At 33.2% G+C, this 14,339-nt stretch overlaps 2 protein-coding genes across 2 annotated transcripts; one reads left to right on the forward strand and one right to left on the reverse strand.

Moving 5' to 3' along the window:
• Positions 1-2,266: 2,266 nt before the first annotated feature.
• LOC112296168 (uncharacterized) lies at positions 2,267-4,680 on the reverse strand. Its single transcript, XM_090244564.1, has 2 exons — positions 4,007-4,680; positions 2,267-3,249 (listed from the first exon to the last, which is right to left on the reverse strand). Exons 1-2 carry the CDS (start codon positions 4,259-4,261, stop codon positions 2,395-2,397), a joined length of 1,110 nt encoding a protein of 369 aa, XP_090100690.1. The 5' UTR covers positions 4,262-4,680; the 3' UTR covers positions 2,267-2,394.
• Positions 4,681-5,200: 520 nt separating this feature from the next.
• On the forward strand, positions 5,201-9,130 carry LOC112296167 (pre-mRNA-splicing factor SLU7-A). Its single transcript, XM_024548458.3, has 9 exons — positions 5,201-5,327; positions 5,477-5,640; positions 5,854-5,966; positions 6,140-6,568; positions 6,823-6,958; positions 7,234-7,533; positions 7,943-8,263; positions 8,460-8,528; positions 8,842-9,130. The coding sequence occupies exons 1-9, from the start codon at positions 5,312-5,314 to the stop codon at positions 8,914-8,916; spliced, it is 1,623 nt and encodes a 540-aa protein (XP_024404226.1). The 5' UTR covers positions 5,201-5,311; the 3' UTR covers positions 8,917-9,130.
• The last annotated feature ends 5,209 nt before the right edge of the window (positions 9,131-14,339 follow it).

Genomic DNA, 14,339 nt, shown 5'->3' on the forward strand with positions numbered 1-14,339 from the left:
TTTAACACTCGTTCTTATATCAATGGAATAGGACAGGTCTATCTCAAGTGTCAAAGACCCTTCTAATCCATAGCAATATAAAACTTCATCACAAATTAGGACATACTAAACTAGAATAAAATTAAACAAAATTAAACAAAATTAAACAAAATGGGACACAAAAGACAAAATTGAGCAACCAAAATTAAGACAAAATAGAAAAAAATAAGAAGATACAAAATCCAATCATATTAAGAAAAAAGGTTCAAAGCAATACCTAACCAGATGCTCCAAAAGACCCTGGCTAGTCTTATTTATACTTTGTTCTACCATCCTAGACTTTCTAAAATGTTCTTAAGTGGGTAGATTCCACTTAGAGAACCACCTTAAACTCCTTCTAGAAGATTCTATAGTAGGCCCTACATAAATAACTATCCTAAACTCTTTCTAAAATATTCCATAGTGGATCTTATTTGATCCACTAACCTAACTCCAATTCTAAAAACTTCTATGGTTCTAATTATCTATCCTTACACAAATATATTATCTATACCCTGTTACATTCATCAATACTACTCTCAAAAATCTATACCTATTTTAGAATGACTTCTCTGTAAAGCTACTATTAAGATATTGTATATAACAAAGAAAGCACATATAGAACCAATGCTCTTTATGGAACTTGGAATTAAAAAGAGATGTAATGTTATGAACATCTAACAAGAAGATTTTAAAAATATTCTATTAGGTTCTAAAAGATTCTTAAAATATTCTAATAAAAGATTTTAAAAAGATTCTTAGAATATTTTAAAAGGTTTTAAAAGATTTTTAGAATATCCTATTAGATTTTTAAAATTTCTGAAAAGAATCAAAGAAGCTTCCTAAGAATGTTTCAACTTTAAGTAACATGAGAACTTCTCGAGAAGCTTCTTAAGATTGCTTCATCTTTAAGCAACATGAGAACTTTTTAGAAAGCTTCTTAATATCTAGTATATATTAGAGTCAAGATTGAGAGGATCCTCAATCTTAATAATATATCTCTTAGAGTTTTAGTTCACTTCTTGTGATGTTCATCTTGTACTCATCTAGTTTAATGAAGTTCTTATTAGTTTTTTTGTTGAAACTCTTCTATTCAATTTCTTGTTTGGTCTCATGTATAATATATCCATCATACTTAGGTATTAAGTTTTCAAAAATTCAATATTAAATTCTTAACTATTTGTAAAGATATGATTTTTTTAGAAGGATTATTTTTAATATAATATATTATGGTAGTAAATATGATGCTGTATGTAAATTAAATTTACGATACATTTTATTTTTATTTAAAAAATAATAATTATTATTATTATTATATTTTTTTTCAAAAAATTCATAGCTTAAAAAATTTATAAGTGTATTTAAAAAATATTAATCATATTTCTAAAGATATTGAATTTGGTATTTATTATTATTATTGTTGTAATTATTATTATTATTATTATTATTATTATTATTATTATGCTTTTTCCAAAAAAATCATAGCTTAAAAAATTTATAAGTATCTTTAAAAAATATTAATCATATTTCTAAAGATATTTAATTTGATATTTATTGTTATTATTATTATTATTATTATTATTATTATATTATAATGTTGATATAGTACAAAAAAACTTAGTTAAAAAATAAAGAGATGAAGTAGTATTCTTATTGGACAAATGCATATTTTGCCCTTTCTTATAGTATGTTATGTTTCACAATGCATTTCTCCAAATACAATTACGATTCTTTATTCCAAAGGTAGTGAAGTCAATAAAATCACAATAAATGCAGCTTTTCACAATGCTTTCTCTTAAAATAAACACGAAAAATCAATTGCATTGAACTTGAAAAAATTGAGATGTTGAAGATAAAAATAATTCACATAAATCCAATTTGAACTTCCACTTAGGAAACGTCCCCTTCATAGAAATTTGAGGATATCTCATGTAACTGCATTTTCTGTAAATTCTATGCAAATTCTAGCACTTTCTCTCCCCACTTTTAACACATCACCTTTAACCTCAGTTATATACTATAGATGGTAAATTCCACAGCCAACTTCAATTCTAATGCCTAAGTATTGTGCAACTGCAAGACACGTCAATATGGGCAATTACACTACATGATAAACAGACCTTATGCATGCCAACGATACTAGAGGCTCACCACAAGAGTCTAGTCACAACCACCAAATAAAATTGGTCCATATCAGACAAAAACTCTCCAGAACTCAACAATTCAAGCATCGATGCAGGTAAGAAAATGGATAAGCCACTTGAGGATCTGTTGTTTTCAGTAATAACTAGAAGTGGTATGTTACAGTTGTTACTAGCTAAGTCAACATAATGGAAAGAAACTTAGAGATGGATGCGTTTGGACATGTGATTTGTGTCAACCACGACCGTGAAGAACATCAGGAGTCTTAATATCCCGAGGAAATGGAAGCTCCACCCGCTCCTTAACTACGCACTTGACAATTCCATCGTCTTCTATCCGCTTGTAAGCTGCTGGACACTCAAAAATTGGCATCGGCTTTGGCCTGAGCTCTACCTTAGGATCTGATCTTGGTTCCACCTTCGACGGTGGCGTTTGTGCGGGCTCTTGCCACTGTGACATTGAGGGAGGTTTGGGCTCTGTTTCACCCGGTTTCTGAGACTTTCTACCACTCGGGGATTTGAGGTTGAGCTCGGAAACCAACAAAAAAGCTACAGCAGATACTACCACTAATAACGTTTTCCTTGTACAACTGAACATGTCACTGAAAAGCCTAGAGAATCCGCTAGACGATGGACTAGTTTCTTCGTCTATATGCACCTCAGCGCCGTTTGCAGTGACTTTTTCAGGACCTCCTTCGATGGCCAAATCACCGCCCACATCAGTGGGCATCTCAGAGCCTCTCTCAACCTTTGCAGCTTCCGAATCAGATACTGCTTCATCTACAAGAAAGAGGCTGTCATTTAAATACAATCGGTCATCCAGTTGCTTGAAGAGATTGGGTTTCTCTGCCTTCATTGATCGGAATACAGGAGATTCGCTGTAAACGGAGGGGGAGATGGGATTTAGGTAAGGTGGCAGGGGAAGATCATCCGTCTTTTTCACTGGTTCCCCTGCAAATGTCATAGCTTCCTCAACCACCTGCATTTCCCGGCCATCGTGCTCTTTCAATCGTTGCAACAAGACTCTTCTGCTTTCTTCAAGCTTTGCAAGAACTGCATCCTTCCGGATCCGCTGTTGCTGTTGTACAGACTGAGTATTGACAAATGAGGAGAAATCACCATCAGCATACGTGACAGTCATTTGGGCAGAAATTGAGCGTATTCCAATTCCAAATTATAATTCAACAGCAAAATGCTAATATACCACGAATGTGTCAATCCAATAGAAAACCTAATAGCCCCTGCTGGTACAAGGTTAAACAGATGGACACTAGAAACCCTCTTCAAAACCTCTTTCAATGAAAAAACTCTGTAGTGAAGGATTCCCAAGCAGGATAATTCCAACTATATTTCTGAATGGCAATCTTCAGACAAAACGATAATAACGAAATGTTGCTAGAACGACATGCGATACCACAAAACAGTTGCATGATCGAGCTTCAAGGAGCCAGACATGCACTACGAAAATCTCCTAAGTACAAAGGAGAAAGAAGGGCTGCAAAGAAACAGCTCCGGGGCGGCAAAACTGACATCAAATCCACTTCTAAGACTCACTGAATCTCGGACGGCATTCCAGCTCCGACAAATTCACTGAGAAGATGCAGACAAATGATTACAGAAACTCAAAACGTTGCAGCACAATGAAAAGAAATTCTCAAAATGAAATCCAACCACTCCGTATACCAACTCTGAACTGGAAACATACCAACCCTAGATTGTCACAACTAAGTTGTGGGTAAGCCCAAAGTAGAATTTAAGTTCTTTTTCTACGGCCAAAACCAAATCCCTTGGAAAACAAACATTGCAAAAGAGAATAATGTAAAAAAACAGAGGAGACATGTAGGCACCTGTAGTGACTTCAGCTGCGTTTCCAACGCTACTAGCGCCTCTCGAATGCCTTTCAAGCTGCGCATCTCGTCCTCTTGCGAATTACCCCGCGCTTCTGCGTCCTCGTCGTCGTACTCCTCGCCATCATCTCCAAAACTGTGCAGTAGCCACTTCCCTGAATGACGCGACTTGTTCACTCTTTCAATGGCGTCACAAATATTGGCATGCAGCTCACTGGCTCTCGTCATCACCACCCGTATGTCATCGGGTTCCATCGCCGCAAGATCTCTAACGCCACCAAATCCTCCACGACAAAGAAAACATAAATGAAGATTAAAATTCCGAGCTGCACCGAGTACCAACTCCGCCTTACTCACGGAACCCAACGGTCCTCCATAACTCCCAAGCACCGACCATTCCAGAGCCGCTCCATCTTTCACCAAGTCCGCATCTGGGTCGATTGCATCGCAGCATTGGATTCCCACCACCCCCCAGATCTACAGTCGGCGATTATCCGTAGCTTGCGACCTTGCGTGTAATTGCACCAGCACGCACAGATAGTTGCGATACCAGCGAAACTATAGGAGAGACCTAGAAGTTTTAGATAAAACAAATAGAGAATTGCCAGAAGAATTACAGTTGATGCTAGATGGCGAGTGCTCATTAACGTTGTTGTACGGATACTCTCTCTATCCCTCCCCATTCTCACGAGTCCTTTTTCTTTCAAGTTCGTTGTTGTGTCTCGCACATTCCCTCAGCGTCGCCATCACTTTATGTGTCAGTGTCAGCTTGTGCCGTTAAGCACATATAAAGTCTCAGAGATTTGCCACGCGGGGGCCGTGATGCCACTCGGGATGCCACTCTAATTTTTTAGAGTTTATATTGTGATCACCCTCAAAGGTTTCATCAAAAGTTAGGGATATGCTCAGGATAAACTAATATAATAAAAAAAGACACTAAACTGCATTAACTAATCAAGAAATCGACTGTAAAATCTACAATCTCAGCGACTTACCTTGAACTCTTCGGGCCAGTCAAAGTAAAGTGAAACCCTAACTCCACGTCAGCCAGGTTCCAGGGAACCATTCGACACTGAGAGTCACCGGCCGGTACAGTCAGCGTGTTTGCTGACCCGGGGTTTCGTTGGGGGTATCAACCAGCTTCAAGCTGTGGGGTTCCTTCGCGGCCAAGGATGTGAACACAGTTAGCCGCGCGGAGTCAGGGTTCTGGTTTGGCAGCGAGTTCTCTTTCATCTCGGTGAAGCAGAGGAGGGAGGAAGAATAGGAGTAGGCGGAGGACGCAGAGGTGCTCCGGTTTCAGCAGCCATGGCGACGGCATCAGGTGCGTTTCAAATTGACGAGTTTCAGTGGAATTTTAGGTTCAGTTTTGGTGTTGTGTGGAGATAGAAGTTGGTTGGAGATTTGTGGTGTGTCCGATGGTGGAATTCAGTTGCGCTGCAGTGTTAAGTGTTCTCAATGTTGTGTTGACAGCCGCTTTCAAAAGCAGGGAGGATCATAGGAAGCAGTTGGAGTTGGAGGAGGCTCGTAAAGCGGGTCTTGCTCCTGCCGAGCTCGATGAGGATGGAAAGGAAATTAACCCTCATATTCCGCAGTATATGTCCTCTGCGCCTTGGTATCTCAATGCTGAGAGACCGGTAAGCGTCGTTTGCTCGTTGTTTTTATTTGTTTTGTTTTACACGAATTTCTTCTTAGGTTTTTTGAGGGCATGAGTGGCCTTAGTGTTACCATCTTTTTGTTCTCTTTCCCGATGACTGATATGCAATTTCTATCCCGTTTTAATTAGGTTAAAGAATTTGTTAGTTAGCATTTGGGTTATTAATTAACGAATTCGGAGCATCTATTTGTAGAGTTTGAAACATCAAAGGAAGTGGAAATCGGATCCAAACTACACCAAGGATTGGTACGACCGCGGTAAGAAGGTCTTTCAGGCTGATAAGTTCCGCAAAGGAGCTTGCACCAAGTAAGTCCCTGTGAACATGTCCATGCCTTGTCCAATTAAATTTCGTTTACTGGTGGTGGCTTTTGACCGTTTACGGATTGTTGCTTCTTACAAGGGTTTTGGCTTCCTCGACATTTTGGTTTTGTCTCCTGTATTTGTTTCCACATCAACCTAATGTGAAACCTGGTTTGCAGCTGTGGCGCCATGACACATGAGTCGAAAACTTGTATGGACCGACCACGCAAGATTGGTGCAAAGTTTACCAACAAATTCATTGCTCCAGATGAGAAGATCGAGATGTTTGAGTTGGATTATGATGGTAAGCGTGACAGGTGGAATGGTTACGATCCATCCACCTACAGTCGAGTGATTGATACTTACGAAATGCGGGATGAGGCTAGACGCAAGTTTCAGAAGGAGCAGCAGCTGAAGCGGCTTCAGCAGAAGAATAGCAATCCTGAAGCTGACCAAGGCAAGGACAGTGATGATGATGAAGATGAAGACGAGGATAAAGACGGAGGAGAAGTTGATGAAGCGAAGGTTGATGAGAGTCAGCAAATGGACTTTGCTAAAGTTGAGAAGCGTGTGCGTACAACTGGAGGAGGTAGCACTGGAACCGTACGGTAAGTGTGACGGGTCAAAATAGCAATCGCTTTGGTTGTGTCAGATGACCGTTTGTCTATTGCAGTGTTGTGCTGCCTTGGTTTCAGTTAAACGATTTCATTATCTGTCACAGAGTGTGGTAAATGGTAACTCAGTAAGAACCTTGGTTTTTGGCTCTTTGCTGTGATTATGACCTTGTGCTGTCAGAGGCTACGAGAACTAGTGAAAGATTGTTTGCGGTGCTTCTAACATTCTCTATCGTGGTTCTTTGCAGTAACTTGCGAATTCGAGAAGATACTGCAAAGTATTTGCTCAATTTAGATGTTAACTCTGCGTACTACGACCCTAAAACTCGATCCATGCGTGAAGACCCACTTCCGGATAGCGATCCAAACGAAAAGTTCTATGAGGTATGCATGTGCGTGGTGTCATTTTAGTGCTAAGTGCAATTGGAAAAAAATAAAAAATAAAAATAGAGTAATGTCTTACTGGTGTTGATTAGAGAAATATTGCAGTTGACGTCTTTTAGGATTTGTTGTAGCATGTCGCAACCTTTTTCCTTCAAGTCTTTGTGGTTCAATGAGCAGTTTCTGCATTGCTATGCCTTATTCTATTTTGAAAGTCAACCTTGCACATCTGGGTACAAAGGATCTTATTCAAGAAACTGGTCTGTATGTGAAAACAGGGTGACAATTATAATAGAAATTCCGGCCAATCGAATGAATTTAAGCAACTCAACATTCACGCTTGGGAAGCTTTCGAGAAGGGCCAAGACATTCATCTCCAGGCTGCACCCTCACAAGCAGAGCTGTTATACAGGGATTTCAAGGTCAAGAAGGATACACTGAAGACGCAGACTAAGCAAGATATCATGAATAAGTATGGTGATGCAGCGTCGGCGGACAGACCCCCCATGGAATTACTGCTTGGTCAAACCGATAGGCAAGTGGAATATGATCAGGCAGGCCGAATCATTAAGGGACAGGTAGGCTTCTCTTTAGTTCTCACCTTGTGGTTGCTAGGATATTATTTTAGACGCTATTAATCTTCACAGCTCCTCATTTATATTTTGAGTCATCACAATGTATGGGTTCGTTAGGATGCCGTACATTACACTAGTAGAATGCGGGTTCCTTTAGTTTCCTTTGTAGCTATCTTTGCATATCTTTAGGTTCCTGCGTTTCGATGTTTTCTTTGTGACTCATTCCTTAGTGTTATTTCTACGTCTTTGTGCTTCATGATTGCTATTTGTTTGGCTGAGTTTCAACCTATAATCAGATCCTTCTTTTCGTTAGCTTTAGTTGATTTAATATTGCATCTATGACTATTGTATGGATGTATGCCTAAGAGGTTGCTAAATTTGACTCTTGGTTTTATGATCATATCTATCACAGGAGAAGGCTGTGCCTAAGAGCAAGTATGAGGAGGATGTCTTCATCAACAATCACACAACTGTGTGGGGTTCGTGGTGGAAAGACCATCAATGGGGATACAAGTGTTGTAAACAGTTTACTAGAAACAGTTACTGCACAGGACAAGCTGGAATTGAGGCTGCTGAGGCTTCTGCTGAGCTGATGCGAGCTAACATAGAACGGAAGGAAGCAATCCAAGAGAAACCTGCTGAAAATGTGGAAAAGAATCTAGCTAGTTGGGGTTCAGAAGTACCTGATGATTTGGTCCTTGATAAGAAGAAGCTGAAGGAAGCCTTGAAGAAGGTAAATGCATGGGTCCTTCATGTGCATTGATAATGCATGACATGTGAGACAGTTGTAGTTGTGGCGAATTGGCTGCTGTACACTCGTATTTAACTCGTTGCTGTATGGACGAAAGCATTGAAAGCATGAAGTAGGTTAAATTAGGAATAAATTACATTTGTGTTGCTTCTACTAACAACTCATGTCTTTGGTTCAGGAGGATGAGAGGTTACGCGAAGAAAAAGATGATAGGAAGCGCAAGTACAATGTAACTTATAGCAATGATGTAAGTTTTGCTTCAAAAATCTTTTTGTTGCTTTTTGTATTCCGCTAGTATAGTATCATACATTCTATCTACTACGAATTTGCACCCTCTTATATATTATTGAATAGTTGTTTGCTGATTGTTTTGTAAATTCTAACCCACTATGTGTGTTCGGTGTTCCATTATGTTGAAATCTTTTTCTCTTGAACTTGTGAGTATACTTGTGTTCAGGTATGTGATGGTTGGATGAACTGTAAGTACATATATTGAGATTTTTAATTTGGTATGTGAATTTCTGCTATATCTGCTAACTGTCGATCCTGATCTGGATCAGGTCACACAAGAGGAAATGGAAGCCTACAGGATGAAGAAGGTTCACCATGACGACCCGATGAAAGATTTCCTCTAGGAACGAACGCATATTGGGTGAAGATGTACTCGGCTAAACTTGCTTGTGCCCTTTCAGATTGGACTAGTTTTGCATAATTGCTGATCATTCTTCATTGTATAGTCTAGTCTTTTGACGAGGTTAATGAAAATGGACGGCTAATTGCTGTGCCACCCATGTACCATATTTACTTCAAGATATTGCTTCTTGCCCTCTTGGTTTTTGATACCACAAACGCATTCATCAACAAAGATTTCTTAATGGATTTCCATGACTCGCTTGCGGCTCTTCGTTTAACTCTCCGTCTTGCTGTTCTTACTTCATGTGCATGTGAGTACTGAAAGTGCAGAGAGTGTTGTGGTACACAGTTCCGCAGAGGTCTTATTTTTGTCAAAAATTCTTGTTCGAACCACATCTAAGGTTGTGTAAGTACTTCATATTTATATACACATATATTTGACACAAAACGGAGTATACCAGATGCCACAGTTTGATCGGGGAAAAGTACGCAGCATCTTGGACCATTACAACTCGAAAACAACAGGAGCAGCAGATTTTCCATTACAAAATTTATTACAACAAATACGTATGAAACAGGAAGGTAGAGTATATTACTTTTCTTGCGAATGCACTCAGAATTACTGTTTTCGTTTATTTATTTCGTTAAGCTGACTAGATGTAAGAAAAGATTAACATATAGAATTTCCTTAAAATGCAATAATTATATGTTTAAGTTGAAGTCTTTACATCAATATATTTATTACAATTCATCATGTGTGTATTTAATGTAAATTATAAAATTTTAGCGCTTTATAGTTATGGAACATAGATGTATTGGATTTTTTGTTGTTACTTTCAAAAATCTCATAAAATTATTTTTTGTAGATAGTTTAAAATTTTAAAATTTATCTTTTCCTTATTTAGTATAGTTAAACGATTTTTTTAAAAAATATATATTATTTGATAGTACATGCATGTTGAAAACAATTGTGATACAACAATAAGCAAGGTTATTTCAGAGTGCTTGATACAAGTAAAAACATGACATTAATGTAAAAATTGATAGAATTTGAGCAACATGTTATACAACAAAAAAACTATATATATCTATATATATATATATATATAGATATATTTGAAAGATATACAATTTGCTGTTTAAATGAAAAAAACATTACAAGTAGTAAATTGGTTGTTAATTATGCCAATGTTGGAAGACCATGCCTATTCAAATTGATTTGATCAAGCCAATCTTGTTGTATTTTTAGATTGCTAATAGATTTTAAATTTGGACCAATTGATTTCTAAGCCAAAAACGAAACTAAACTATTTGATAATATTTACTAAATATAGAACATTTTCTACATCTCTATGGATTGTGATTGTAGAATCATTAATGTATTTGCTTATGACTTATTGATAAGAATCCCAAAGAATAGACATATCTTGTAGTAGGTGGTATTAAATAGCATATTGGATAGCAATATTAAGAATTTTACTAACTACGATGAAGAAATAAGACGCTAAAGAATATCATTGTTTAATGCCTCTTTCTATTTTTAAATAGTTTGTAAAACTTTCATTAATATCTACTGCTATTCGAGCTCTTTAGAGACTAATTTGAATCATATGAAAAAAAGGCATAAAAGGCAAGAGATTCTAATGCTTTAAACATAAAATCCCAATTGACCTTATTATAGACTTAAGAATTATTGATTTTTAATAGGAAGAGGGATTATTTCAAGGTTTTGGTCCAATTTATAGCCTCATAGGTTATTAATATATTATCTAAAATAAACCTCAAATATAAAAAGGCAATTTGGTCAAGGTAAATATGCTCTTTGAAAACTACTTTGAGCCATTGTTTGATTACTTTAGTCTAGATTTTGTAAGAAGTGTTTTTTAAGGTAATAGGCCCCAACTTTTTACACACACGCACACACACACACATATATATATATATATATATATTCATTTCTTTTGTACAAAAAAATAATATGTTATTTGACAATGCAATTTGGAAAATAACATGTAGTTAGTATATAGTTACCGATGTGTAGATAGTATATAATTAGTAAATATTTTATTTTTATATATATAATCTTTATTAATAACATACCAAATTATCTAAAAAAAATTCTATACTTACTTTTTTTAGGCTTAGTATTTTGACTCTAGTCATGTTCTTAATAACTTCTTTAAATTTATATATACTATATGAATTAGATAGTCCCTTGTAAATATTTATTGTGACCTTATTTAGAATATTCTTAGATATGCTAATTTTGGCTACCTCAGATTCTTTAGATCTTGTAGACTTTTTGTAAAGATTAGAATCGATATTTTAAAAAATAAAATAATCTAGAGGATCTTTCTGTAGCACACCTTGAAAAATTTGAAGTTTTTTAGTAATGGATTTATGATGATTTTTTTATATTTGGAATATAGAAGGCCTTAATAAAACAGCATATAAAAACGTACAAAAATTTGCATGCAATAAAGAAAAGAGCTTCTTGTATTATAATTAGACCAAAACTTTGAAGAACTTGAAGATTACTTTAATAAAAAAAAATATTCATTTTAAAAATAGATGATTTAGATTTAGTTTTTTAAAGTTATAGTATAAACTTGATCAGAAGATGATTTGATAATGCACTATTTCCTTTTATATGTTATTTTTGGATTTGGTTTATTTAGAAAAATAAGAAGCTTTAGTAGAATGTATTTAGCCTTTTCAAGATGCCCACTCCTCTTTTTTATTGTTACATGAATAATTTAATATATTTTATTGTTTAAAAGAATTCATTAAAAAAAGACAAGATTTCAGATAATTCTAATAATTCTTCTCATCTTTAGATAATAATTGACTACAAAATAATAATCTATCTCTTGTCTTTTATTCCATATATCAATCTCTACCAAAGATGAATAGAATATTAGATCTTTACAAAATTAAAAACTTTCTTGTCTTTTATTAAAATCATAGATATTCACTACCATAATGGATTTTCTAGAGATACCAAAGAAAATGATGCATAATTCTTTATTATGCATAAGAGCACACTCATTATTAATTAGGTATTAAGTTTTTAAAGAAATATGTATAGAAACACTTCTAGTTCCCTTACCATCACAATTATTTATGTAACATAAATTTGCTTCTTAGATGTGAAAACTAGCATTGCTCTATGGTCATTTGTATCTAATAATAATATTATTATAGATCTTCTAATTGAAGCTTTTATGATTTTATATTTGTGATAGTAAATTACTTGACTAAGATGGTATATTTTGTATTATGTGTTACAACTATTTCAAATAAAAAAACAACTAGGTTATTTTTTGATAACATATATTATTATCATGAATTGCCAATAGATATTTTATAAGGCAAAAGAACTTAATTTTTAACTTAATCTTAGATTTGTTTTTTTTCAAAATATTGAAGGTAGATATATAACTATTATTGGCCTTCCATTCTTAAATTAATAGACAAAAAGTAAGTAAATCTAGTACTTCTAATGTACTATCAACTACCATCAAAAATATTAAATAACTATTTTATTATTAATAACTTTTCTATATAATATTACATTATATTCTTCTACTCAACAATCACTATTCTATATTAACTATGATTTTTTATCATTAATTGATATTTTTTAGTTTTCAAATGTTAAAAATATTTTAATAAAAAATTTAAGAAATTAATTTATTGAGCTACATACAACAATGAAGATATAATTAAATAAAGCTTAAGGAAGAAAAAATATTAAAATAGATGTATATTGGAAGGAACAACTTCAATTCTATGTTAGTGATAAGTTGTAGTTACTTTGTTATAATATTAAAATTGATTGCTCTTATATATTATAAGTTGGAATATTATAAATTTTGATTATATTCTATTAATAAATAGATCAATTTAATTGCGTATTAGTTACATCTACTAGAGTCAATGAAGATTTATTATATTTTTTATGTATCTTTTTTTTGAATCATACAAGAAGATAAATATATCAAAAAGAAGACAATTGCTACCTTTAGCAAGAGAAGCCAACAACAATCAAGAATTTAAAATTGAAGAAGTCTTAGATTTAAGATAGTGCTAAAATAAATTGGAATATCTTGTACATTGGCGTACAAATAATATTTGTGAATGTATATGAAAACTATGTGAAAAGCTAATAAATATGTCAAAACTTCTCTATACTTTTCATCAACATCTAAAAAAACTAAAGACTAAACATTGACAATGAATTAGTATAAATCTAAAAAAATCAAGTTCAAGGATCAACTTATAGAACTTTTTATAAATATAGAAAATTAATAACTAACATATTCTTTCAAGAATTATTATTTACAAAATTATAAGATGAAGCATTTTGATTGTTTCAAAGTAGAAAATATTATAATTGTAATGAAGATTTTCTAGAGATATATGTTAATTCTTAAAAAAATGGTAAGATATAGAGTGTTTGGTACTATGAACTTAAAATAGACTCTTGATGCTTAGTGATACTATTAGAGATGTAAATTATATGTAATAAAATAAAAAATGTATTATTTGAATGTATTTATAAAAGCCGTAGTAATGATCAAATAGTTGAATAATCTTCTTGCCTTGGTATAGATTATTATTTATGGTTCATGAAACCTATTAACCACCTTTGTGCAAAATAAAGATCAAAGTTTGTTGCCAATACCATTTAATAGATCTTGGATTTTATCAATTTATGAAATAATTTTACAACTCTACATAGAATTTGTTGCCTAGAAATGGAAATAATGTCACCAACAATTATTATCATTAGTACATTTATTTAGATAAGTAGAAATAAGTAGAAATAAAAGTAAATCAAATTTTTAATATCTTGTTCTAAAAATACTACTAAATTTTTTTTGAAAGTAAAAGAAAATTTTAATAATCAAAAAATCCTACAAAAAAAAAATACTACTAAATTATTTTTGAATATATATATATATATATATATATATATATATATATGCGAAATTTTAAATATATATATATTATTTTATTTTAATTAAAAAAATTCTAGTCTAGCTACAAAATTGCATCCAAATTAGATCTTATTGTGCATTAATATGTCTTAGTTGCAATCCACCTTTCTATCTTAAAATATTCAAAATCTTTATTTTCTTAAAAATAATGTTAAATCTATTAAAACATATATTAAAATTTAATTCTTATTAAAAAATTTAAAATAATTATTATAATTATATATTTAAGTATTTTAAATTAAAATTTTATAAGCTAAAATCAAATCAAAATATTATAATTTTCATAGAGTAATAAAATAAAAATTAAAAAAATAAAAAATAAAACTTTTAAAATTAAAAAAAATTAGAATGAGTATTGTATTTAATATTTTTATATATATTTATAATTATTCTATTTTCTCTAAATCTCTTAGAATTAAAAC

This window comes from Physcomitrium patens, chromosome 19 (genome assembly GCF_059467195.1).
Source record: "Physcomitrium patens ecotype Gransden chromosome 19, ASM5946719v1, whole genome shotgun sequence".
Taxonomy (NCBI): domain Eukaryota; kingdom Viridiplantae; phylum Streptophyta; class Bryopsida; order Funariales; family Funariaceae; genus Physcomitrium; species Physcomitrium patens.

What these genes read in the sequence shown, in the direction of transcription:
- LOC112296168 (XM_090244564.1), bottom strand. Translation starts at nt 4,261, where the DNA reads ATGGAACCCGATGACATACGGGTGGTGATGACGAGAGCCAGTGAGCTG. An exon ending in CGCAGCTGAAGTCACTACAG is followed by an intron (nt 3,250 to 4,006) that starts GTGCCTACATGT and finishes GTCAATACTCAG; the next exon opens with TCTGTACAACAGCAACAGCG.
- LOC112296167 (XM_024548458.3), top strand. An exon ending in ATCTCAATGCTGAGAGACCG is followed by an intron (nt 5,641 to 5,853) that starts GTAAGCGTCGTT and finishes ATCTATTTGTAG; the next exon opens with AGTTTGAAACATCAAAGGAA. An exon ending in ATGTAACTTATAGCAATGAT is followed by an intron (nt 8,529 to 8,841) that starts GTAAGTTTTGCT and finishes GATCTGGATCAG; the next exon opens with GTCACACAAGAGGAAATGGA.